At 49.5% G+C, this 22,901-nt stretch overlaps 1 protein-coding gene across 3 annotated transcripts in view; it reads right to left on the reverse strand.

Annotated features, from left to right (window-relative positions):
* Nucleotides 1-22,901, reverse strand: part of LOC133359451 (uncharacterized) — a 91,184-nt gene that overhangs the window by 20,158 nt on the left and 48,125 nt on the right. For all 3 annotated transcript variants that reach the window (XM_061577863.1, XM_061577862.1, XM_061577861.1), the window contains 3 exons: nt 15,728-15,841; nt 12,263-12,403; nt 11,056-11,451 (listed from right to left, as the gene is read on the reverse strand). In XM_061577863.1, the coding sequence (XP_061433847.1) occupies nt 11,056-11,451; nt 12,263-12,403; nt 15,728-15,841 (651 nt within the window). The remainder of the gene's footprint in view (nt 1-11,055; nt 11,452-12,262; nt 12,404-15,727; nt 15,842-22,901) is intronic.

Genomic DNA, 22,901 nt, shown 5'->3' on the forward strand with positions numbered 1-22,901 from the left:
CTTTTTAATGTATGGGCGCGAAGTTAACCCTCCTGTGGCGACCCAGCTGAAGCTCTCGGCGCTCCAGGCGAAGTCTAAGTTGTCCGAACACGTTAAATTTAACATCGCTCAATTGTCTGAGGCGCGGGAAGAGGCCGTGCAAAATTCTGAACTCCGCCAGAAGGCGAACGAGAGGCTTCGGTTGGGGCGGGTGCAGGTGGTCAAATGGGTACCAGGGGACAGGGCGTGGTTGCACTGTCCTCAGGTGCCGCTGGCAACCTCGTCGAAATTGGTACGGCCGTGGCGGGGGCCAGTGGAGGTCGTGCAGGTTTTGCGGCCGCAATGTGTTCGCGTCAAATGGGGGAGGCGCCGGTGGTATGTGCACCCCTCAAGGTTAAAACCATTCGTCACGCCGCCCCGGGGTTCACACACACACACGCATGGCCAAACGTGTGAGGGTGTCGCCGACTCCCCGTCGTCGCTGCACTCGCCTAACCTGACGCCAACTGTTCCGCCCCCAGGTGAAACAGGAGTGACGGGCCCACGCCCACCAACCCCTCCCGGAGGGGTCGGGGGTCACTCGGCAGCGGAGCCTGACCCTCTTGCACCCGGACCGTCAACAACCGTCACTGAGCGTGCCGGGACGGGCCCTTGTGACGGACCCGCCGCGAGAACGCGCGCCAAAACGCGCAGACTTTTGTGAGGTCGGCCGTTGGGGGGCCTTGCGGACAAAAGGGGAGGGGTGTTGTGAGGTCGGCCGTTGGGGGGCCTTGCGGACGATGGGAAAGGTGACGTCCGGAGTGTATATATATGTTGGTTTTGGGGTGTTATCCGGGGGGGGTGCGTCGGGTTATTTTTTTCTCTCTCTCTCTCTTCCTCTCGTTGTTCTTGTTCTTGTTAAAAATTACGCGAGGCACACACGGGGTTTTTGTAAGGGATGCACCTTTATTCTGATTTTTTTTTTTTTTTGCAGCCGGGGACGGCTGCGAGCTGTACAGGGGGGGGGTGATGTAGAGGTGTAATTGCGCATGTCTACGAATGTTGAGGTGTGATTATGCATGGCCACGGATGGCCAACAAACACAAGGGGCGGGGTTACGGCCGTACACAAGGGTGGCGCTCGCACCGACGTCCGCATGTGTATCCCCCACGGGCCCCCCCCTTGGGGGCAAGTCCTATAAAAGGTGATGAGCCGAAAGGCTCGGGAGTCGGGACTCAGCTATAACCAGAGAAGACGGAAGACCAGCTAGTGTAGGCCCCAGAGCTCCCCTGGCTCGCTGTCCTTATAAGGGCCGACCAGGGCAAGCCGGTGGCGTGGCCCCGAGAGCCCAGACGAAGCTGGTCTGGTGACTCAGGGAGCCGGGATCCCAGCTTAACCAAGCTGGGACAGATAGCCTCCCCTAGTCCCGTAGTGGAGGAATTGGTATAGGTTAGAGGGGTTAGCTGTCGAGAAATCCCTGTAGCCCAGTGACCTGTAATTAACTGTGTTGGTGTAATAAATAAGTGTGCCTCCGATCCTGTCGTCAAGCCTCCATATACTTACTACACATGTGTAGTGACATACTAGATGTCACTAGAGGACAGTACCCAGTGACTGGGGGTGCTGTAGGGGCATGGCCCTGGCAACGGTGAGAGAGAGGGTGCGTGAGGATATGGACTGTGGGTGAACCCGGGAGGACACGTGACCGGACAAGGTGGAAGGGGCTAACCCCAAAAGCGGTGAGAGGGACACGTGATGGGGAACCAGAACCCTCGAGCTCCTGGCCATGCCGGAGCGGATAACAGCCGGTGCAGAGAAGCAGGCAGGGTTACCGTCTTCGTTGTTGCTGTCCCAGGGAAATGGAATCCGCCAGCCAGGTCTTTGATCCTTGGTCTTCGGGCATCGGACAAGTCGTCGAGAGCCGGACAACGTGTTAGCTGACCTGGCCTATTATATAGTGTCCCCATGTGGTTATGTAGCTATCTGTGGTGGTCACCACCCTTAGTCGTTATCCGGTTGAGTGTAGACTTACCTGTTGTGTTAGTGAATAAAACGTGTTGCCTCAATGCTTAAGAGTGCGTCTCAATAGAACCGACTATATATACATCGTGTTATCATTCTATTATGATCCTCAACAAAAAATAAATAAAGGGACTCGTTAACACTGTATTGCATATGTAGTGGTGGTGTTGACGTGCGCCGACAGTGATGGATCACGGGGCGCGGGGTTGGGCACGCGATGTGGGCGTGGTATGGACGCGCGCGCCGGTGGTGAGGCGCGCTGACACAAGCTGGGAAAAGAGGATCGTAGCCAGCGCGCAGTGATTGGTCAAATAGGATGGGTGCTCTCAGCGACGTCCGCAGGAGGTGCATAAAGGGAGATGCGCGAGAGCACTCGAGGTTGTTGTTAACCAGTTTAAGACCGAAGACGGAGTGGAGGAGGTAGTAGCCCGAGACCCCTAGTCCCGCCGTCCTTGTCAGGACCGGGGCCCTGTGTGGCTCGGAGCCGAGACTGGGGGACCCGTAGTCCGACGCCCGTGTGGGTCGGGACGGTGGTACCCAGAGCCGAGACGGACACCCCGGCCGGGTGTGTTCCGGAAGGCTACGGGGCGTAAGAGCCCGTGTCAGTGTAGCTGAGTGGGTGTTAGTCACCCGAGTAGCTAAGTGGGTGTTAGTCACCCGTGTAGCTGAGTGGGTGTTAGTCACCCGAGTAGCTGAGTGGGTGTTAGTCACCCAAGTAGCTGAGTGGGTGTTAGTCACCCGAGTAGCTGAGTGGGTGTTAGTCACCCGTGTAACTAAGTGGGTGTTAGTCACCCGTGTAACTATAAGTTGGTGAAATAAAAGAGTGTGCTACCCGTGAAGTCGTCTCCCGCCGAGTTACTACTTTACAACTGGCGTCAGAAGTAAACCTGTCTTCAAGAAGAATGGACACAAGGAAGACTACCCGTACCCACGAGCAAGATCGGGGAGACGACGGCGTACCGGAGACACCAACCTCGGGAGGAGAGGACGAGGAGTTGCCGCCGATGCAGCACTTCGCGGCAATGGCCGATGCTCCGCTTGCCTCCGACACCAGCCTACAGGACGCACACTCCCGCCTGGCGGAGTTGCTGCTCACCGCCGCTGCGATTTTGGCGGAAATCTCCATTCCAGCGGGCGGAGGGACGGCTGCGGGGTTGGAGGAGGGAGTGCGGCTGGAGGGATCCCGCCAGAAGGCTTTTCGCGCCAAAAGTTTTGAAGTTGGCGCCATTTTTGAGGGTCCGCCACCAATTGGCGGGAAGCGCGGACACCACGTGGCCAGAGATCTCCACACAGCGCAGCCCGCGTCATCGGCGCACGCCGGAGCTCTCCATTATGCGCCTGCAGACGGAGCCGACATTTTCTGCAACCACAGCGGCGCACGGGAAAATCGTTCCGACGACGACGACCGAGTCCTCCAGCAACGATTGCCCGCGCTGTCGGCGTTCAAGGCAGACGGGGGCGACTGGGGAGCCTTCCAGCGAAGGTTCCTCGCACATCAAGAAATGTCGGGGTGGTCCGACACCACTGCCCTGCGCGCGCTGCCAGCGATGCTCGACGACGACGAGCTTGCAGCCTTCACATCTGCCCCGAGGTCGTCCCGCTCAACGCTCCAGGCCGCGCTACACCTGATGGCTAAGGTGTTCGGGCCACCCTCGACCTGTCGCCACCATTTCTACGATCGGCGAAAGGTGGTTGGAGAAACAACGCTCGCCTATCGCACGGCGCTGCTCGCCCTGGCGGACTCAGCTTTTCCCCGCATGGACAAGGAGGGGAAGGACGCCATGGTGACGGAGCAGCTGCTGGCGTTGGCTCACGACTTGGGAGTTCCCATCAATACGGCGGACGAAATGGACATCTGCTCCCTGGGGATTGCACAAGTATTCACGCTTACGAAGTCCTCAAGCACAAGCCGACGGTCGTCTGCGCATCGGCGGGGAACGGGGCACCGGCCGCCACGGTCATCGGACCTCAGCCTGCTGTGGCTCGGGAGGAGGCCTTCGCCGTTTCGAGACCGGGGGAGTGGAGAACGGGAGGTCGTTCGCCCACACGTTCATCCCGCAAGCTGGAGCAACCGAAACCTACGACGTCCCTCGTCGTCTGCTACAACTGCGGCCTTCGGGGCCACGTCGCGTCCGGGTGCCGGGCCCCGCGTCAGCGCAACACGGGACCACGTCCGGACGACGACCAGGGCCACAAGACATCCCAGCTGAACCCGGCAAGTCGCGGCACCTCACACGTTCGGTCCACATGCACGGCACGTTCGGGTCGCCGCTTAGCGGTGGGAGGACCGCGTATGGGCACCGGGGGTTCGGTTCGGCGAGAGGGGTCCGTACACGGCCCGAAAGCAGTCGAATGGTCCGAATTGGCCCACAGGATAGTGGCTGCGTCGGCCGGGTCGTCCGTGGTAACGGGGTTTATTGACGGGGTTGAGGTCTGGGTGCTTGTGGACACGGGTGCGTCGGCCACTATCATTTCGGACCTTATTTATAACATTCTTCCCGTCCAATGTCGACCCCTTCTGCCGGTGGATGTACCATTTTACGCGGCGAACGGGGGATCCTTGGGAATCATCGGCCAGATTCGGGCGACTATTTGTATTGGCGATATAAAATTGGCGGGTCCTATTTTTGTATCATCATCGCTGGCCGTTCCTTGTTTACTAGGCACGGACTTTCTGTCTAAAATGCCCATCAAAATTCTCATAGATCAGGCCTGCATTGAGCTTCCATCGGGACGGCGGGTTGCGTTTTTGACGAGTCCTACTAAGATACGCACGGTTTGTGCGACGGTGCAGGCGCTGGCAACCCAGACTGTACGGGTGCCCCCGGGATCGCAAATGTTGGTACCCCTTCGGTTGAGAAAACCCCTCGGGGTAGATGCGGGGGCACAGGGAGTTCTGTTGGGGCCGTCTAACAGAGCTAAAGGGGGCCTCGACTTAGCGGTGGCCCAGACCATGGTGAGGGGGGACAGTGAGCCGTTCGTTATGGTCCTGAATACGGGGTCGCGGCCGGCCGTAATTACGCAGGGAACGGTGCTGGCTCACGCCGCGCCGCTACCCGTCGAGGAACAACTCGTTGCTCACGCCGATTTGAGTGCCGATACGCATCCTCAAAGTGAGGAGGGGACAGAGTGGTTGGACTCGTTGTGTGCCGGGTCCAGTAACTTGTCCAGTGTGCAGTTGGGTGCATTGAGGGGCTTGCTACTCGAGTTCGCTGACGTGTTTAGCAGGCACAAGTACGATATTGGCTGCACAGACCTGTTGCGCCACCACATAGCTACTGGGGACGCGGCCCCTATTCGACAGAATCCCTTCCGGCTCAGTCCAGCCGAGAAGGAGCATGTGCAGTCGGCGGTTAATGACTTGTTGGCGGCCGACATCATTTCGCCCTCTTCCAGTCCGTGGGGTGCTCCTATCGTCCTGGTTAAAAAAACAGGACGGGTCCTTGCGGTTCTGTGTCGATTTCCGCCGCCTAAACAAAATCTCTATGGCAGATGCGTATCCGCTCCCCAGGATGGATGAGTCGCTGGATGCCTTGGCGGGAGCACAGTTTTTTTCGACGCTCGATTTGCTTTCGGGATTTTGGCAATTGCCCCTCGATGACGAATCGAAACCAAAAACCGCTTTCCGGACACCGGGAGGCCTATTTGAATTCAACCGATTGCCCATGGGCTTACATTCCGCTCCCGCCACGTTCCAGAGGCTCATGGAATTGGTTTTGTCAGGCCTCCAATGGGACACCTGTTTGATTTACCTCGATGATATCATCGTTTTCAGCCGGACTTTTGAGGAGCACCTCCAGCGACTGAGAGCGGTGTTCCTCAGGATGCGTTCCGCTAAGCTTAAATTTAAACCGGCTAAATGTTTTCTGCTTCGGGAATCGGTCAGGTATTTGGGCCAAATCGTTAGTCGTTCAGGGATCTCGACAGACCCTGCTAAGACGCACTGCGTCAGCTCATGGCCGACGCCAACCTCTGTCACTGAAGTCCGCAGCTTCATAGGATTCGCCTCCTATTACCGTCGTTTTGTCAAGCAGTTTGCCACCATAGCCAGGCCCCTGCACGCTTTGACGGCTAAAGGGGTGCGCTTTCACTGGGGGCCGGAAGAGGAGGCCGCGTTCTGCTCCCTTCGTGACGCCTTGGTGCAGGCTCCCCCCTTGTGTTACCCCGATTTCACGCAACCGTTTGTGCTCGACACGGATGCCAGTAACACGGGTATCGGGGGAGTGCTCTCACAGGTGGTCGGGGGGGTCGAACGGGTGGTCGCCTACGGTAGCAGGGTTCTGTCTCCCGCGGAACAACGCTACTGTGTGACACGTCGTGAATTGCTGGCGATTGTGTTTTTTATACAGCAATTCAGGCCGTATCTTTACGGCCGTCATTTTACGGTTCGCACGGACCATGCGGCTCTCCAATACGCTATGCGGGTGGCGCAGCCATCCGGCCAATTGTCCCGATGGTTGGAGGTCCTTCAGGACTACCAATTCACGACGATTTACCGCAAGGGATTGCGCCACTCGAATGCGGATGCATTGTCGCGGTTGCCGCCGCGTACGGAATGCGCATGTCTGTTAGGATCGGCGCGGTGTAAACCCTCTGTCGCTGTCCCCGCGGAAGTTGTGCTCACCGCCACGGATACTACGGGGGTCGACGCTCCCACGGGGAGGGACTCGCTGTTAGCGTTGCCTGGGTGGGGCCGTCTGCAAATGGCCGACAGCTCCCTACTCACGCTACGTCGGAAGGTTGACGATCCCGAGGGAGGGGAAACGCGGGTCGGTTCCTGGGTGCGCAGACAGGGCCTCTTGATGAAGTGGGACAACATGTCCCGGCGTCACGCGCTCGTGGTGCCGTTTGCTATGTGGGGTAGGGTCGTCCTGGCTGCTCATGAACGACTCATGCATCTGGGGTTTCACAAAACGCTCGCCCTCATTCAGCGAGACTACTATTGGCCGGGGATGGGCAACGACGTGGCGAACATTCTTAAGGGATGTGTAGGGTGCGCCCAAAGAAAACCGCCACCAATAGCGGCTAATCCACCGCTGCAATCCATTCAGGTTTCGCGCACAAACGAATTGGTCGCGTTAGACATCTTGGGGCCCTTTCCCGCTACACCTCGGGGAAATAAGTTCCTGCTGGTTGGCGTAGAGTACTTCACCCGCTGGCCCATGGCATGGCCACTCGCCAACCAGTCGGCTGCGGCAGTGGCGGACGCCTTTGTCCAAGGTTATGTTTTGGACAAAGGCGCCCCCGAACGCTTGCTGACGGATCAAGGGAAAATTTTTGAGCGTTTTGTTGCGCGAGGTGTGCGACCTGTTGGGTACAAAGAAAGTACGTACCTCCCCGTACCACCCGCAGACTGACGGTATGGTTGAACATCTGAACAGGACGATTACGTCTATGCTGTGCCAACAGGTCTGCGACGACCAGGTGGATTGGGATTTACAGGTACCGGGGGTACTAGCGGCCTATCGAATGGCCCCTCATGCGGCGACGGGGTTTTCTCCATTTTTCCTTATGTATGGGCGGGAGGCCGATCCGGCCATGGACGTCCAACTGGGGATTTCCCAGCCGCGTGCAAAATCTAAATTGGCAGACCATATCAAGTTTAATATCGCCAAATTGGCTGAAGCGCGAGAGGCTGCGAGATTGAATTCGCGGTCTCGGCAGATCGCGAACGAGCGATTGCATGGACGGAGGGTGCATACGCACGATTGGGAACCAGGCGATAAGGCCTGGCTGCATTGTCCACATGCACCATTGGCTACGTCCCCCAAATTGTTGAGACCATGGAGGGGACCGGTGGAAATTGTGCGGGTTGCACGACCCCAGAGTATACAGATCAAATGGGGAAAACGCTGTTGGTACGTGCACCCCTCCCGACTGAAACCCTACGCGGCGCCGCGTGACCCCGTTTTGTGCCGTAACGACCGAGTGTGTGATGTGACCGTCGACTCGGGGAGGGATGTGTCGCAGGCTGATCCTCACGTGTCTCCACCTGACCCACCCCCAGGTGTCTCGGACCTGACGGCTGTTGACCGTCGGGATCCGGAACCCCGCGGCACGCGCGGAGCCCCGATGCCTGGCCCATGCCTTCCTGAACTGCCGGCACCACCGGACGGTCAACCGCGTCTGGTGCCGTACGACGGACCGGCAAGGCGGACTCGGGCTAGGACGCAACACTTTTCATGAAAACAGATTTTTTTTTCAAACCCGACCTCGCCGCTGTGTTCCCCCTCTGCCGGGGTAATGTCCCGTTCAAGGGACGCTCGGAAGGATTGGGACGCTGCACGAGTCGGAGAGAAAAGAAAAAAAAAAGAAAACTTTTTTTTTCTGCATACACATTTATTGTTGCCACTCGCCGGATTGTACATATTGTTCTTGCTGTTGGTGTGGCATTTGCTGATTTTTGCGGATTGCGGTGTTCGTGTTGTGTTGTTATGTTGTTGTTGTTGTGTTACGGGGCACACATGGGGGGGAGGGGGTGTTGTATATTTTTTATAGCAGCCGGGTCGGCTGCGAGCTATGTGGTAGGGGGTGATGTAGTGGTGGTGTTGACGTGCGCCGACAGTGATGGATCACGGGGCGCGGGGTTGGGCACGCGATGTGGGCGTGGTATGGACGCGCGCGCCGGTGGTGAGGCGCGCTGACACAAGCTGGGAAAAGAGGATCGTAGCCAGCGCGCAGTGATTGGTCAAATAGGATGGGTGCTCTCAGCGACGTCCACAGGAGGTGCATAAAGGGAGACGCGCGAGAGCACTCGAGGTTGTTGTTAACCAGTTGAAGACCGAAGACGGAGTGGAGGAGGTAGTGGCCCGAGACCCCTAGTCCCGCCGTCCTTGTCAGGACCGGGGCCCTGTGTGGCTCGGAGCCGAGACTGGGGGACCCGTAGTCCGACGCCCGTGTGGGTCGGGACGGTGGTACCCAGAGCCGAGACGGACACCCCAGCCGGGTGTGTTCCGGAAGGCTACGGGGCGTAAGAGCCCGTGTCAGTGTAGCTGAGTGGGTGTTAGTCACCCGAGTAGCTAAGTGGGTGTTAGTCACCCGTGTAGCTGAGTGGGTGTTAGTCACCCGAGTAGCTGAGTGGGTGTTAGTCACCCGAGTAGCTGAGTGGGTGTTACTCACCCGAGTAGCTGAGTGGGTGTTAGTCACCCGTGTAACTAAGTGGGTGTTAGTCACCCGTGTAACTATAAGTTGGTGAAATAAAAGAGTGTGCTACCCGTGAAGTCGTCTCCCGCCGAGTTACTACTTTACACATATATTATCGGACCAATTTAAGCAAAAACAAAAACGCTTAATATGAATGTACATAAGATAGGTTCTCTATTACTTTATTCTGGACTCGCCTACGGCGAGCTTGAGTGCCGTCGCGGACATAAACATCATTGCTTATTTACTCATCGCCGCAAACTGTTACAGGCTCAGGTCACTGTACACTACATTACTATACAACAACCGCCATTTGCCACTAAGTGGCAGTGACATCATCACGGCGCTTGTGCCAGGCTATATAATACACTATACACTACACTCTACACTACTGTAGTGACATCGCGAGATGTCACTGTGTAATGCCGGTCCTAGAGAGGCACGGCGTGCGGTGTAATGAATAGAGGGGCTCGGTCAGCGCTGATTGATAGCGCTGATGGCACCACGCTCGGCGTGCAGTGCCAGCCCTACAGAATAGGGTGTGGAAGTGCTGGCTGTAGGAATGAGGTTGCTAAAAGCCATGGCACTCTGGTTAACCCGAGAGGACAGGTGACCGGTTAAGTCTACAAAGGGGCCCCAAGTGAGGGCTAGGGGTGGTCACGTGGGCGGGGTCCAGATCCTGATTGAGGGTTCTGGAAGGTGGCCGTGGCTAAGGGCAGAGCCGGCCACGCCACAGAGGATATAAGCTGGGTCCTCCAGAGGGACCGGCGTTGTTGTTCATCCTGAAGAAACCTTCGTCTACGTCTACGTTCTCCGAGTCTCCAACACTTGGACCTGGAACCGAGCTGTGGTCCCGGTCCGTAGTAGCTAGTTACGTTGTAATTAGTGTAGTTATCCTGGTGGTCACCACCATAGGTTGTTATTCCGTTAAGGGGCAGTTGGTGTTAAATAAATGTGTTGCCTCCAAGAGTACGAATGCGACTAAGTTTAACTCACTAAACTACTATACACGACACACTACTATACACTACACTATTATTTTACAGCCTCAAGTCGGTTCTCTGCTGTCACCCCCTCCGAGTGGAACTCTCTAATCCCTGTGCACTTGTGCAACATCAAATGCACTCTTAAATTTCAAGAAACATCTAAAGGCCTCTATCTGTGTCTGGGTCAGGCTTTCAAGTAATTCTAAGCTTTGCTGATTTGTAGCTAATTTGAACTTTTATCCAGGTGTGGATGCATTTTTGATGTATTATCTATTTAAACATTTAAACCTAGGATTATTAATGTGGCTCCATGCGACTATTTAGCGCATATGTAAAGATAATGATGATGCATTACAGATTGATGAGAATGAGTGGCATTTGTGTATGAGGCGAAATAAATCGCCTGCCTTTGTCATCTTGCCTTCACCACTAGTTCCCCACCACCATACCTCACCTTACTGCTGTCGCCTTGCACTGAAGGCTCATGGTAGAACCCTAATGCAGCGTCACTCAAAATCTGCTTCGGACACCAAAGGTCTCGAACTGTTAAAGCCTCACGTCGGAATACGCTACACTACTCTACACTACACTATACACTACTGTACACTACACTATACATTACACTACTATACACTACACTACTATCCACTACACTATACTCTTACAGCCTCAGATTGGTTCTCTGCTGTTGCCCCCGCGGAGGGGAACTGTCTAATCCCTTTGCACTTGTGCAACATCAAATGCACTCTTGACTTTCAAGAAACATCTAAGGGCCTCTCTCTGTGTCTCGATGAGGCTTTCGAGCAGCCCTGAGCTTGGCTCTGCACTTTTGAGTTTTCTTTTTCTTGCAAAATCTGGCGTGTTAGTTTATTGCACAGCGCAATAAAGTAAACAACGAAAATTGTGATGATCCTTCAACAAATGGTAACAACTGATGGTCTCATACCGTGTTTCTGAAGCCACATCCACAGCTGCACATAGTGCGTCCTAACGGAGTAGAGGGCGTTCCAGAGTCTCTCGCACCCCTTCTCTCCCAGTTGAATGAAGTGGTTCAGAATGACCTCCGCAGTCTCCTCTCCACTCTTGCTTTTGGCCTTTCTGTAGAGATCTCGAGGGATCATGAGCGAGTCGTTGAGATGCTTCAGCAGGTGCGCGGGATCCACCCCGATCCAGGTTTTGAGATGTTTTCTGTCTTTTTGGATGAGCCTCAGTGTCTCGCTCTCATGTCTAACCTGAAGTGGAGAATACGAGGGTTGCTTTGTTGCATTTACCGGAGTTTTTCCCTCTGTCACCACTTGATTAAGCCTTTCCATTTCATTGTTGTTGGCTCCAAGGGTAGAACCTGTGAAATGAAGATATCAAAACATTTTCACCGATTCTGGATGAATGTTAATATTTTCACGTTCTACTGGTTTTAGATGCAGGGTACACATATGTTTTTAGTATTGTAAAACAGTTGTGATAACAGAGGTAGGTTCATAGGCTGGCAATAAATATAACAAAAAACAACTGACTTATACAGACTTCCTCCCAACATCTAGAGAACCAGATATCCAGAGTACTATGGACTTATACATTTGGAAATATTGAAATATCCAGGTGTGGGAGTCAATCGAGGAAAGTTGTTAAATAGGGACCTCGAGATGTGTCTACATCATCTACACTGCAGGAGAGGGGTAAGAAACTATAAACTATAAAACTAAACAAAAACAATCTTAGCAGGTAAGGCCTGATTGAGCTGTGTAGCTCTTTTGCAGAAGCGACCTGGCTATCACAAATGACAGCTCAACGAAGTGGCTTATCAGCATCACGTGGCAATTTATAGCAGCCAAATACTCTAAATATGTGACGTTGCTTCTAAATGTGTAGGGGGAAAATCGGAGGACCCGGAGAAAAATCCACACGACCACGGGGAGGGAGAGAGAGAAAGAGAGACGCAGACTCCAATTATACAGCAGGTGTCAGGGTTGGGATCATACCAGGCGAGGTAGTAAACATCACCTAGCCAGCGTAGCACCCACATCTCACCACCGTGGTACACGCACATTTTAATGCACGTATCATGATCATAATGATGAGTTTTAGTAGACATAATTGCATCCCAAATACCAGGGAAACCCCCTTTGAATTCAACCTTGGAAAATTCCACGTACCAGATCGGTTGGAGGAGAATTTCAAAATCAGCGTTTTCAATTTAGTCTTTGAGCACAGCAGGAATATCGCTACGGCAATCAGTAGCACTGCAAGGACGCAACTCAACACGATGGCGGCGACGGTCGTGTGTTGAGTAATATCTGGTAAAGGAGGAGAAAGAGAAACTATTAACAGATTCTCCAAATGAACACACCCTTACGATGTATTGTCCCATATGGGACACCATTATGTTGTATGAACCTAACTTGCATACACCAATGGTAAATCTTATAATCTTAACGGAATTTATATAGCGCCATAAGCTAGGCTTCTTACAGATAATTAACAACGGTGCAACACGAACGTGTATAACAATTTTTAGATTCAAAATTAGGGCTTAAGTGAAAATCCATGAGTTATTCATCTATATCAAAATCGCAGAAGCGCAGTTAATCCCCAAATCGGATAAACTGCATGCGGAAAATCTAGTGTCTACTGAAGAGTCTGTTCTCTTGTAATTCGTAGTGTTCATAACGCGAATTGGATGTAACGTGACGAATATATTCGAGGACAACATTTTCTTTCATAACGCGGATGCAAATTTGATGTAACGCGATCCAGCGAACGGACGTACGTTGCAGCGCGAGTTGGAATGAGCGGTCGCGCGGCTGCCTCAGCGTAGCATCATCACACAAAGAATTTGCATGCCGCTGGATGCTTCTAGATGCTACCCTACATGCACCTCGGTCTTTGTTCAGGCCCTGCGTTACGCACCATCTCACGCATTATCGTGGACTGTGCTTTATACCCCCTACTATATACATTATTTAAATAAGGCGATTTTTCCATAAAGCGGTGTCCTTCAGGAACGCAACTACTATTTCCACCACGTTGTAAGAAAACACTGTTGCAAGGTAATGTCAACCAACACAGCGCGTGGAAGGGTAAACTGGGTGCGGTTGGAGGTCTATCTTCAAGGAGGCCTCCACGCCATATCTGAGATCTCTCACCAGCTTAAGGGGTTCAACCCCAGCAAACCACGCAACATGCTGCTACAGTGCTGAAGGACTGCACAGCACTCGCATTCAAGGAGTTGGTCACTAGAAGAAGAAGAAGAGGGAGGGCCAAGTCGAGCCCCTCCACTGCAGGTGCCAGGGCCAAGTCGAAACCACTCCACTACATCTCGAAGGCAGCGAGGGACCTCATCAAAACAGACACCTGTGACAACTTTTATCTCCTGCACGATACTACATCGTCGGGTTTATCAACATGGGACAATAAAGGGGAAGGTTTCCATGCTATATCCATGGTACCCAGACGCCAGTGTTATCGAGAAGAAGTGGGTCCGTGTGGTTGGAGGGTAGATTCTGCTCTGGGGCGCCGCGTTGGCTAAGAGATGTGAACTCCCTCGTCTGGTATGCAGGAGGTCGTGGGTTCGATCAAGATCCTGACGACGCTTGCTGTTGTATATTTGGAGTTTGCTTGTCTCCCCCTCTCTCTCCGTGGTCACTTGATATTTTTTCCGGGTCCTTCGGATTTCCCCCTCCAAATTTAAAATCAACATCACTCATTTAGATTATTTGGCTACGGCTATAAAACACGGTGGGACCAATACTTTTCCCGTGGCTGATCATTATTTTAATGCGGCTGGCTCACACGAAATGTATTTCTCTAAGACAATGGTACTTTGCAAACCTACTGGCTATCAACAAAGATTTGTTCATGAAGCCATCCATATATATGTAGTGGCTTAACGCGCGCCAAGAGGGGAAATTGGAAACACGTGTGGGTTATAGACAGTGGGGTCGCATCAGGGCAAGCAGGTGTTGCTGGAGGATAACGGCCGGAGAGAGACGGCTCGTTAGGCGGTTATGGAATGCAGGGCAGGGATTGGCTTGTTGTTGTTGTCAGGGACAAGGTGACGCCAGCAAGTCTGGGGATGGGAGCAGGTGGCGGGGGGGGGGGGCCGCGGGCGCGGGGCGTCGGTGAGGAGGTCAGTTAATTAATTGGAAATTAATGAGGACAGGGATAAATAATATGGGAGCGTGAGAGTGGGATGGGGAGTTGTTGCTGAGAGCTGGACGGAGACAGTCGAGGAGAAGACGAATAGGTTAGCAGTGTAGACGGAGAAGAAGAAGATATGAGAGATAGAATAGGTTAGCAGTGGAGCAGGAGAAGAAGAAGATATGAGAGAGTCTGAGTGAGACGGAGTCGCCAAGAGAGAGCGACAGTTGGAGTGAGATGGAGACGAGAGAGAGAGACAGTCAGAGTGAGACGGAGAAGCCGAGAGAGAGCGACAGTTGGAGTGAGACGGAGTCGAGAGGGAGAGACAGTCGGAGTGAGACGGAGAAGCCGAGACAGAGCGAGACAGTCGAAGCGGTGACAGGCGAAGCAGAGAGGAGAGTCGGAGAGAGAGAGACAGAGAGAGAGGGAGGGAACGGAGCGAGCGAGGCCAGCGGAGCGCAGCGAGTGAGCAGAGATCGAGCTGAAGTCTCGGTTGTGGAATTTGAAGAGTTTTGTAATAAAAAGTGACGACGGGAAAAGAAGAAGTTGTCTGCGTAAAGTTGAGCACTATCTATACAGACACAATTTCAACCGAGAGGAAGGTTATAGACTCAGCAATCATTGGAAAGATGTCATCAACCAATTTGGGTAATGCCTTGACTTGTGTTTTTTTGCCAATCAACCTCCACCGTCAGCAGTGTGGTGTGTGGAGCAGCGTGCAGTGATTTCTTGGCGGCCCTTTGCTGCATTGGCATTGGTGCACCGCCCATGCTCCTGGTTGCCGCCAATACACTTGGGCCACGACCATCCCCACACCTTTATAAATATTTTTCCTTTAGAGGCTAACTCTTCTGCCTGATGACGATTGCTTGTGCTGCGATCGAAACGTCGTGATATTTTGTATTTTCTTTCTATCTACGTGACTTTACTGAAAGAACCAAAGAATACTGCTATAAATTTGCACATGCTGATGATATCAGCTATTGCTTCGTTGAGCTATCAATTGTGATAGCCAGGTCGCTTCTAAAAGGAGCTGCACAGCTCAGATTGGCCTTACCTGTTTAGAAAAAAATTTATATTTTAGTTTACACCCATTTGAAGGAGCAAAATCAAAACAATAATGCTTAGGTTGCAATATTTATTTACCCACAAAATACGCAGGCTAAGCAACATCAAGCATTCGCGCAAGCAAACGCACAGCAGGCATCAGAATTGGAATCGAACTGCAGTAAAACTGAATGGGTTACTCAATCCCTCGCGCTGACAGTCACGGAGTCCTTTGCGTGACAATCCTATCGTAACATTGTGAAGTACATTCATGCAGAACCATGTGTTTATATTCATTCCTCCGATGAAACAATCAGTAAAAATATATTGCCTTCAAGATACAATCCGCTGCTGCTGAATCAGTTACCAGCTGACTCGTCAAACAGCTTAATTGCGCTGGCTTGGGCACCGTTGCAAGCCTCTACTGCTACTACCTGTGTGGGGCTCTTCAGGCAGACAATTTCCCGAGTGGCCGTTTCTCTTGAGCCCCTCCGTGCACCGACAGACGGTGTCCTGGGCCACGGAGCAGTCCACATCCACCTCCTCACCTGTAATGAGAAAGCAAAAAATCTTGATTTGAAGCTTTGGTGACTGTAGGAATCCATACTCTTTGATTCTTTCAGTAAAGTCACGTAGGTAGAAATAAAATAAAACAAATCACGATGTTCGATCGCAACACAAGCGGTCGTCATCAGGCAAAGGAGTCAGCCTCTAAAGGCAAACTGTTTATAAGGGTTTGGGGATGGGCGTAGCCCAAGTGTATCAACCTACACCAGAAGCACGGGCGGTGCGCGAGTGCCAATGCAGCAACAATGCCAATGCAGCAACATTGCCAATGAAGCAACAATGCCACTGAAGCAACAATGCCAATGCAGCAGCAATGCCAAACGCTGGGGATGCGGGGGGAAATTAACTCGGAAAAATAGACTAGTACCCGGCAGATAAGATGGAACAACCATAAAGCAGTTAAGGTTTTACCTGGTTAATAACATCCTTCCAATGATTGCTCAATTTGTATCCATCTTCTCGGTTGAGGTTATGTCTATGTTTATATATCTGGATGACTTCATGAACAAACCTTTGATAGTAGCCCGAAGGTTTGCAGAGTACCTTGGTCTCGGAAAAAAACAATATCATGCGAGCCCACAGCGTTATAACAATGGTCAGCCATGGCAGAGGTTTTGGTTCTGCTGTGTTTCAAATCTGCTTTGTGTTCGCGAACACCACCATCCGGCACAGAAGAATTCGCTCATCAAAACACTATACCAAAGGGCCCACTGCATTTCCGACCAACACCACCTAGCCAGTGAATTGCAACATGTATACCAGGCCCTCAAGATGAATGGGTACTCGGACCGCATTATTCGCAAAGCTGTTTATCCAACCATGGAGAAACAACCCCCTGAGAAGCCGATCAAAACCATCACGTTACCGTATATAGCAGGTGTTACCAAAAAGATTTCCAAAATCTTAAACACAAGATCCAGGTCTGATTCAATACAGTACACAAAATCTGTGATCTAATCCCATCTGTGAAGGATGTCATTCCTGACATGCAATATGCTGGAGTCTACAAACTGAGTTGTACCTGCGGTAGCAGTGGCATTGGGGAAAAGAAACGAGATGTCTGATCGTGTTCGTGAACACAAAGCAGATTTGAAACACGGCAGAACCAATACCTCTGCCGTGGCTGACCATTGTTATAACGCTGTGGGCTCGCATGGTATTGTTTTTCCGAGACCAAGGTACTCTGCAAACCTTCGGGCTACTATCAAAGGTTTGTTCATGAAGCCATCCAGATATATAAACATAGACATAACTTCAACCGAGAAGATTGATACAAATTAAGCAATCATTGGAAGGATGCACTCGTGCACCACCCGTGCTTGTGGTGTTGGTTGATACACTTGGGCTACGCCCATCCCCAAACCCTTATACAGTAGAACCTCTGGTCACGAACGCTTCTGACCACGACCAAATCGGGTTCCGACCAAAAATTCACAAAAAAATTTAATCTGGTCACGAACACATAATCAGGTGGCAATCAAACACGGCCGCGGCCGATTTCCCCTTTCGCGCCATTTTTTTGTAAGCGCCAAATGTACTGTTGTTTGTTTACAAACAACAGCAGAGGCGTAGCTAGGATATTTTGCGCCCGGGGACAAACTATAAAATTGGCGCCCCCCCCCCCCCCCCCCGTTTAATCACATTTTCCTATTACATCGAATAAGGAATAACAATTAAAATTGTAATGAAACATTGTATTTAAAGAAGCAAATTTATAGAAATTATATTATATGGCTCACTCAGTCACTGTCGTAGACTGGTTGACAGTCTACAAAAGATACATTTTTCTTGATTTCACTGTCGCAAACTGGTCAATCACGTAATCAAAATCTGTTTTTTCCAATGTTTCTCTTTCAACGCTAAGAAGAGCAAGATTGCTGAGACGATCTTGTCCCATTGAAGCACGCAAATACGACAAAATAAGTTTCAATTTGCTGAACGACCGCTCACAGCTTGCAATTGAAACTGCTATTGTTAATAACATTTGCTGTGAAATTCGCAAATTCGGAAATATGTCGTCTCCATAAAACACAATAAAACCAAGAAGATCCAAAGGAGTTTCTGGTAGAACTTCATTCCGGTTACTGAGCAGCATTTTGCAATCTCCAATTTCTGTGAAAAGTTCGTGGCCATTAATGTCGGTGTCATAGAAATGTCCAAAATCTGTGCAATTTCGACGAATTGCATCGACATCTGTGTCGGATAGAAGAGTTTTGACGTCCAGCAGAAATCCAAATTTTGTGTTCAGGTCTTTTAGTCGTAAAAACCGTGTTGACATCTCCTGTTGAAGTCGATAAAATACACTTCATAACGCGCACAATTTCTTCTGCTGAAAGTCCTGCATCTCTTGCCAGTTCTCCTGGCATCTTCCGACGTCGCCTAATTCTTCTGTCCACATCGATCCCCCAGGCTGTGCATCTTGTTTTGGCGTTTTCTACAGCAACTTGGCTCAAATCATCACGAAGCTTGACAAATTCATGCTCCAAAGATTCAAGATCAGTTGCTGCTTTCTTGAAATTCATAGTAGGATCCTGTAAGCGCTTCTGAACACGATCAATTTTTCCAAGAATGACATTCCAGAAATGTAATAAAATTATGAAGTTAAAATGTAATACGCATGCCTGTGTAGTGAGTTACACCTGTAACTGTTCTGCATCACTTCTGGTTTCAGGCGTCATAGTTATGTCCTCCGATAATTTGTCTAGCAGCCCTACTAGTTCATCCAGTCCTTCATAGATAGCTTTAACAGCTTCTGATCGTGCACTCCAGCGTGTTTCAGACTCCCGCTTTACTGTGATGGGCACAGCTTTTTTTAAATCTTCCGAACGAATTGTTGAATGAGAGAAGAACAAATATATACTTTCAACTGTTCCAAAAAATGTGACAAGTGGATCCTGTTTAGCTGAGTGTACTCCTGCTAAGTTTAAGCTGTGGTTGTCACAGTTGACAAACAATGCTCTGTGATTTTTGTCACATATTCGTTGTTGAAGGCCGGATATATGCCCAGTCATCACAGCAGCATTGTCATAACATTGTGCCCGACAGTCGGCTAGAGGTATGTTGTCAGATTTCAGTCTCTCGACGATGACTCTTTCTAGGCTTGCTGCATCTTTTGCATGTATCTCGATATAACCTAAAAATGATTCTTTGATAGTTACTTTTTTTAGTTTGAAAATCCACATCCACAAATCTTATGACCTGAGAAAGCTGTTCTCAATGTCCTAGATCAGGAGTTGAGTCAAGTAAGTTACCGTAGTACTTGTTTTTCCTGATATCACTCAACAATTGGTTCTTTACAGTCGACGCAAGTAATTGGATAAATTCATTCTGGATTTTCGGTGACAAATAAGAAACTGATCCCGGATTTTCTCCTCGTGATGTACGTGTTTTGCTAACAATGGGTCATACTGAGCAACGAGTTTGATCAGAGCGAGAACGTTTCCAACATTTTTATCCTCATCCGCATTAAAATTTTCCGCGTACCAAAATGTAATTACATGACATGTAGGCTGTGTGTGGCGGGATATATAAACTTTGAGGTTGAGGTGTAGATTTGTGCAGTAGTTTCAGGCTGCCGCGCCCGCCGCAATAAGTTATAATGTAACGTTGTAATCTTCATTTTGGCGCCCCTTTACCTTGGCGCCCGGGGACATATGTACCCCCCTGCCCCCCCCTAGCTACGCCTCTGAACAACAGCGACCCACGGTGTGGCCGCTTGCTCAGTCAGTCTCGCTTAGTAATCGGTCTCGGTAAGATATTAATTTTGTGAGTGTAGTCATACCCCTCCCCCCTCATTCAAGCCGTAATTTAGAGAGCGAAAAGCGCTGAGTACGTAAATCGCTAACACAAGAACCCGGTAATCTCTTCTCGCATCATTCATACGATGATGTGGTGAAGTAAACGTTCATACAATATTACGGCGAATGCTTCCAAAAACAATACTGTACCCAAATATTACTGTTAACTTACTTTCAATAGAAACATGAATTGCTCATACGAATATTCTCTCTCTCTCTCAGAATCGACCGACTGATGTAGCAGACGAAACAATAATCTTGTTGAACGATTCTAAACCTTGACGCGGCAATGTTAGTTTTCTCTGTTGTTCAAGGTTTTCTCAGTGTTATTCAATGTTTTTACATTTATTTTACTACTACACTGTGAATTCTATGGCATAATTAACAATTTTTGTGCTTAAAAGTCTTTTAAAAAACTATTTATATACAGTTCGTAGGAGTCTGGAACGGATTAATCATATTTACATACAATCCAATGGGGAAATTAGGTTCGAGTCACGACCAAATCGGGTTGCGACCAAAGTTATGGAACGATTTATGGTCGTGACCAGAGGTTCTACTTTAAACAGTTTGCCTTTAGAGGCGGACTCCTTTGCCTGATGACAGCCGCTTGTGTTGCGATTGAAACGTCGTGATTTATTTTACTTGATTTTAATTCTAACTACGTGACTTTACCGAAAGCAAAAAATGTTGATCAGGTCTCAACGCAGATGAATGGCTACGTACAGTGCGAAAGCAGTTTAGCATGTATACACACACAAAGACCCACAGATTACCATGGTTGTCTACGTACGGTTCGAAATAAGGCCAAGGTGGTACACAAAGACCCATAGACTCCCAGACCCATAGAGACCCACGGAGATCCACAGATTAGCATGGTTGCTACATACGGTGCGAAAGAAGTTCAACACGCATACATATACTCTTTGGTTTTTTCGGTAAAGTCACGTAGGTTAAAAGAAAAAAAAAATTACATCACGACGTTTCAGAGGCAACACAAGCTTCCGTCTTCAGGTGAAACCGTCACAGCAAAATTGCTGTATCAAGTAAAGTCCCAAGAGACACGACCTTATATACTAGTTAAGGGGGGAGGAGCCAGGATGGGCCGCGGGAGAGGAGTTGTTGTGAGATGGTCAGTACGGCTGCTGGAACTGAGCCTTTGTAATGTAGATGGCAGAAGTAGATAAGCAAGCTAGGATTAAGCCGCCTTTTGTTATGCTGCTGGGTGGGTAAAATTCAAAGCAGGCCACCAGCGTGTGAAAAAAGAAGCTAAACATGATAAAACAAAACTGCCTGCCTATCAGTAAACTGCATGTTAACTAAAGTAAAAAAAAAGCTAAACATGATAAGCAACCTCTTCTTGGTTCTTTCGGTAAAGTCACGTAGAAGGGAAGTAATAAAATAATAAAAATAAAACATAATAAAATAATTCTCACGACGTTTCGGCGACAACGCAAGCAGCCGTCCTCAGGTGAAGAAACAGGTCTGTCGAGAAGACAGCGTCTGAATAACACGCCCCAGGCTTGGAGCGTCTATTTAAGCTAGGTTGGAGTGGGAAGGTGCGCCTTAACAAAATAAGTGTGCATATCAATAGGAATTTAGCATATTTATGGGAAATTCAGATATGGGATTAGTACTATTTGTGAAGTGCGTAGGAGGTGGGAAGGGGGTTTAAAGTCATTATGCCCGTGCATTATGCAGGATTCGCAGAATCAAAGGGAGGGGGTAGGAGTAGCATTAATGAAGTGAAGGAATGTTATAATTGGTTTTGTACCCTTCTATCTGGCAACAAAACTGACACCTTTTTACAAGGAATCATGTTTGTATAGACCGCAATACCTGCAGTCATAATACAAACAAAAGATATAACTCTGATAATGTGCACTGTCCTTGAAGTTGATTGGTCCACACCCGAGACAGCTTTCCTTAGAGCCTAGTCTCACATGGGTTGGACCAGATGACGCCAAAAGGTGCCAAAAGGTGCGCCTTTTGGCGTCATCTGGTCCAACCCATGTGAGACTAGGCTCTAAGGAAAGCTGTCTCGGGTGTGGACCAATCAACTTCAAGGACAGTGCACATTATCAGAGTTATGTCTTTTGTTTGTATTATGACTGCAGGTATTGCGGTCTATACAAACATGACTCCTTGTAAAAAAGGTGTTAGTTTTGTTGCCAGATAGAAGGGTAAAAAAACAATTATCATATTTTTACTGGCAAATGAGGTTCCCATAGTGAAGGAATGTTAATAGTATGTAGCTGCAGTAACTCAACCACCACGTAAACAACTAAAGTATAAATTACATAGTATCATCAGTATACTAAATATACTCTCCAATAAGCTGATCTACTAACAGTAAGTAATACATTATAATTATATGTCGCAAAATTATAATATGCTTCCAGCTAAACTTAATTCTCTTACATAACACGGGTCTACCCCCTGCTATATACTGCTATAGACAAACCCAACATTAAATTATATACTGTATTACTATACATTGTAATATTACACTGTATTATTCTACCCACCCTACTGTATATCACACTGCTGTATATTCACTATACAATTACGATACTATATATTACTTTATACATTGTATTAAACATTACAATTTTATACAATTTATAATTATAAAATCCGCTATACACTATACCATTGACCGTCGCGTGAAAGATACTAAGAGGAAGCAAACGAAATATGTCAATAGGAGAGTGGTGGTAGGAGGCTTGCAGCGGAGCAAAGAATCAATTCCCTGCGGAGAATACAAGATATATAGTCAATGCCAGTGAGTGGACTGCGGTCAATGATATCATTAACTGGTATGTGTCTAGGTGTGACTGCAAAGTTTAGTCCTTTAGCTAAAACGGATTTCAGACCATCAGAAATAAAACTGTTACAGCGATTAATTACGACTTTGTTAACGTCTAGCTTTTCAGTGTGTGGGTCCGGTCTCTTGTTTGAGAGGCGGTTGAATTTGGAAATCAAGTTGTCCTTACATTTGGTCGACATAGCGGCAGCTGAAGAGGTAGTCATATTGTCTACATGTTCCCAATCCGATGTGGACATTGTTGCAGTCAAAGATAAGTGTGATTTGTGGAGTGTCTTGTCTAACTGATCTAGTTCGGTGCGTGTAAGTCTGATTTTCTCTGAGATAAGAGCTAAGCAAATGATAAGCAACGTGTTGTGATGTTAATGGTGGTGCGTGGAGCTGGGGGTAACATACTGGTAATATGGATATGTTTAA

Source organism: Lethenteron reissneri, chromosome 65 (genome assembly GCF_015708825.2).
Source record: "Lethenteron reissneri isolate LAM-NWPU_2019-01 chromosome 65, ASM1570882v1, whole genome shotgun sequence".
NCBI classification, from domain to species: domain Eukaryota; kingdom Metazoa; phylum Chordata; class Hyperoartia; order Petromyzontiformes; family Petromyzontidae; genus Lethenteron; species Lethenteron reissneri.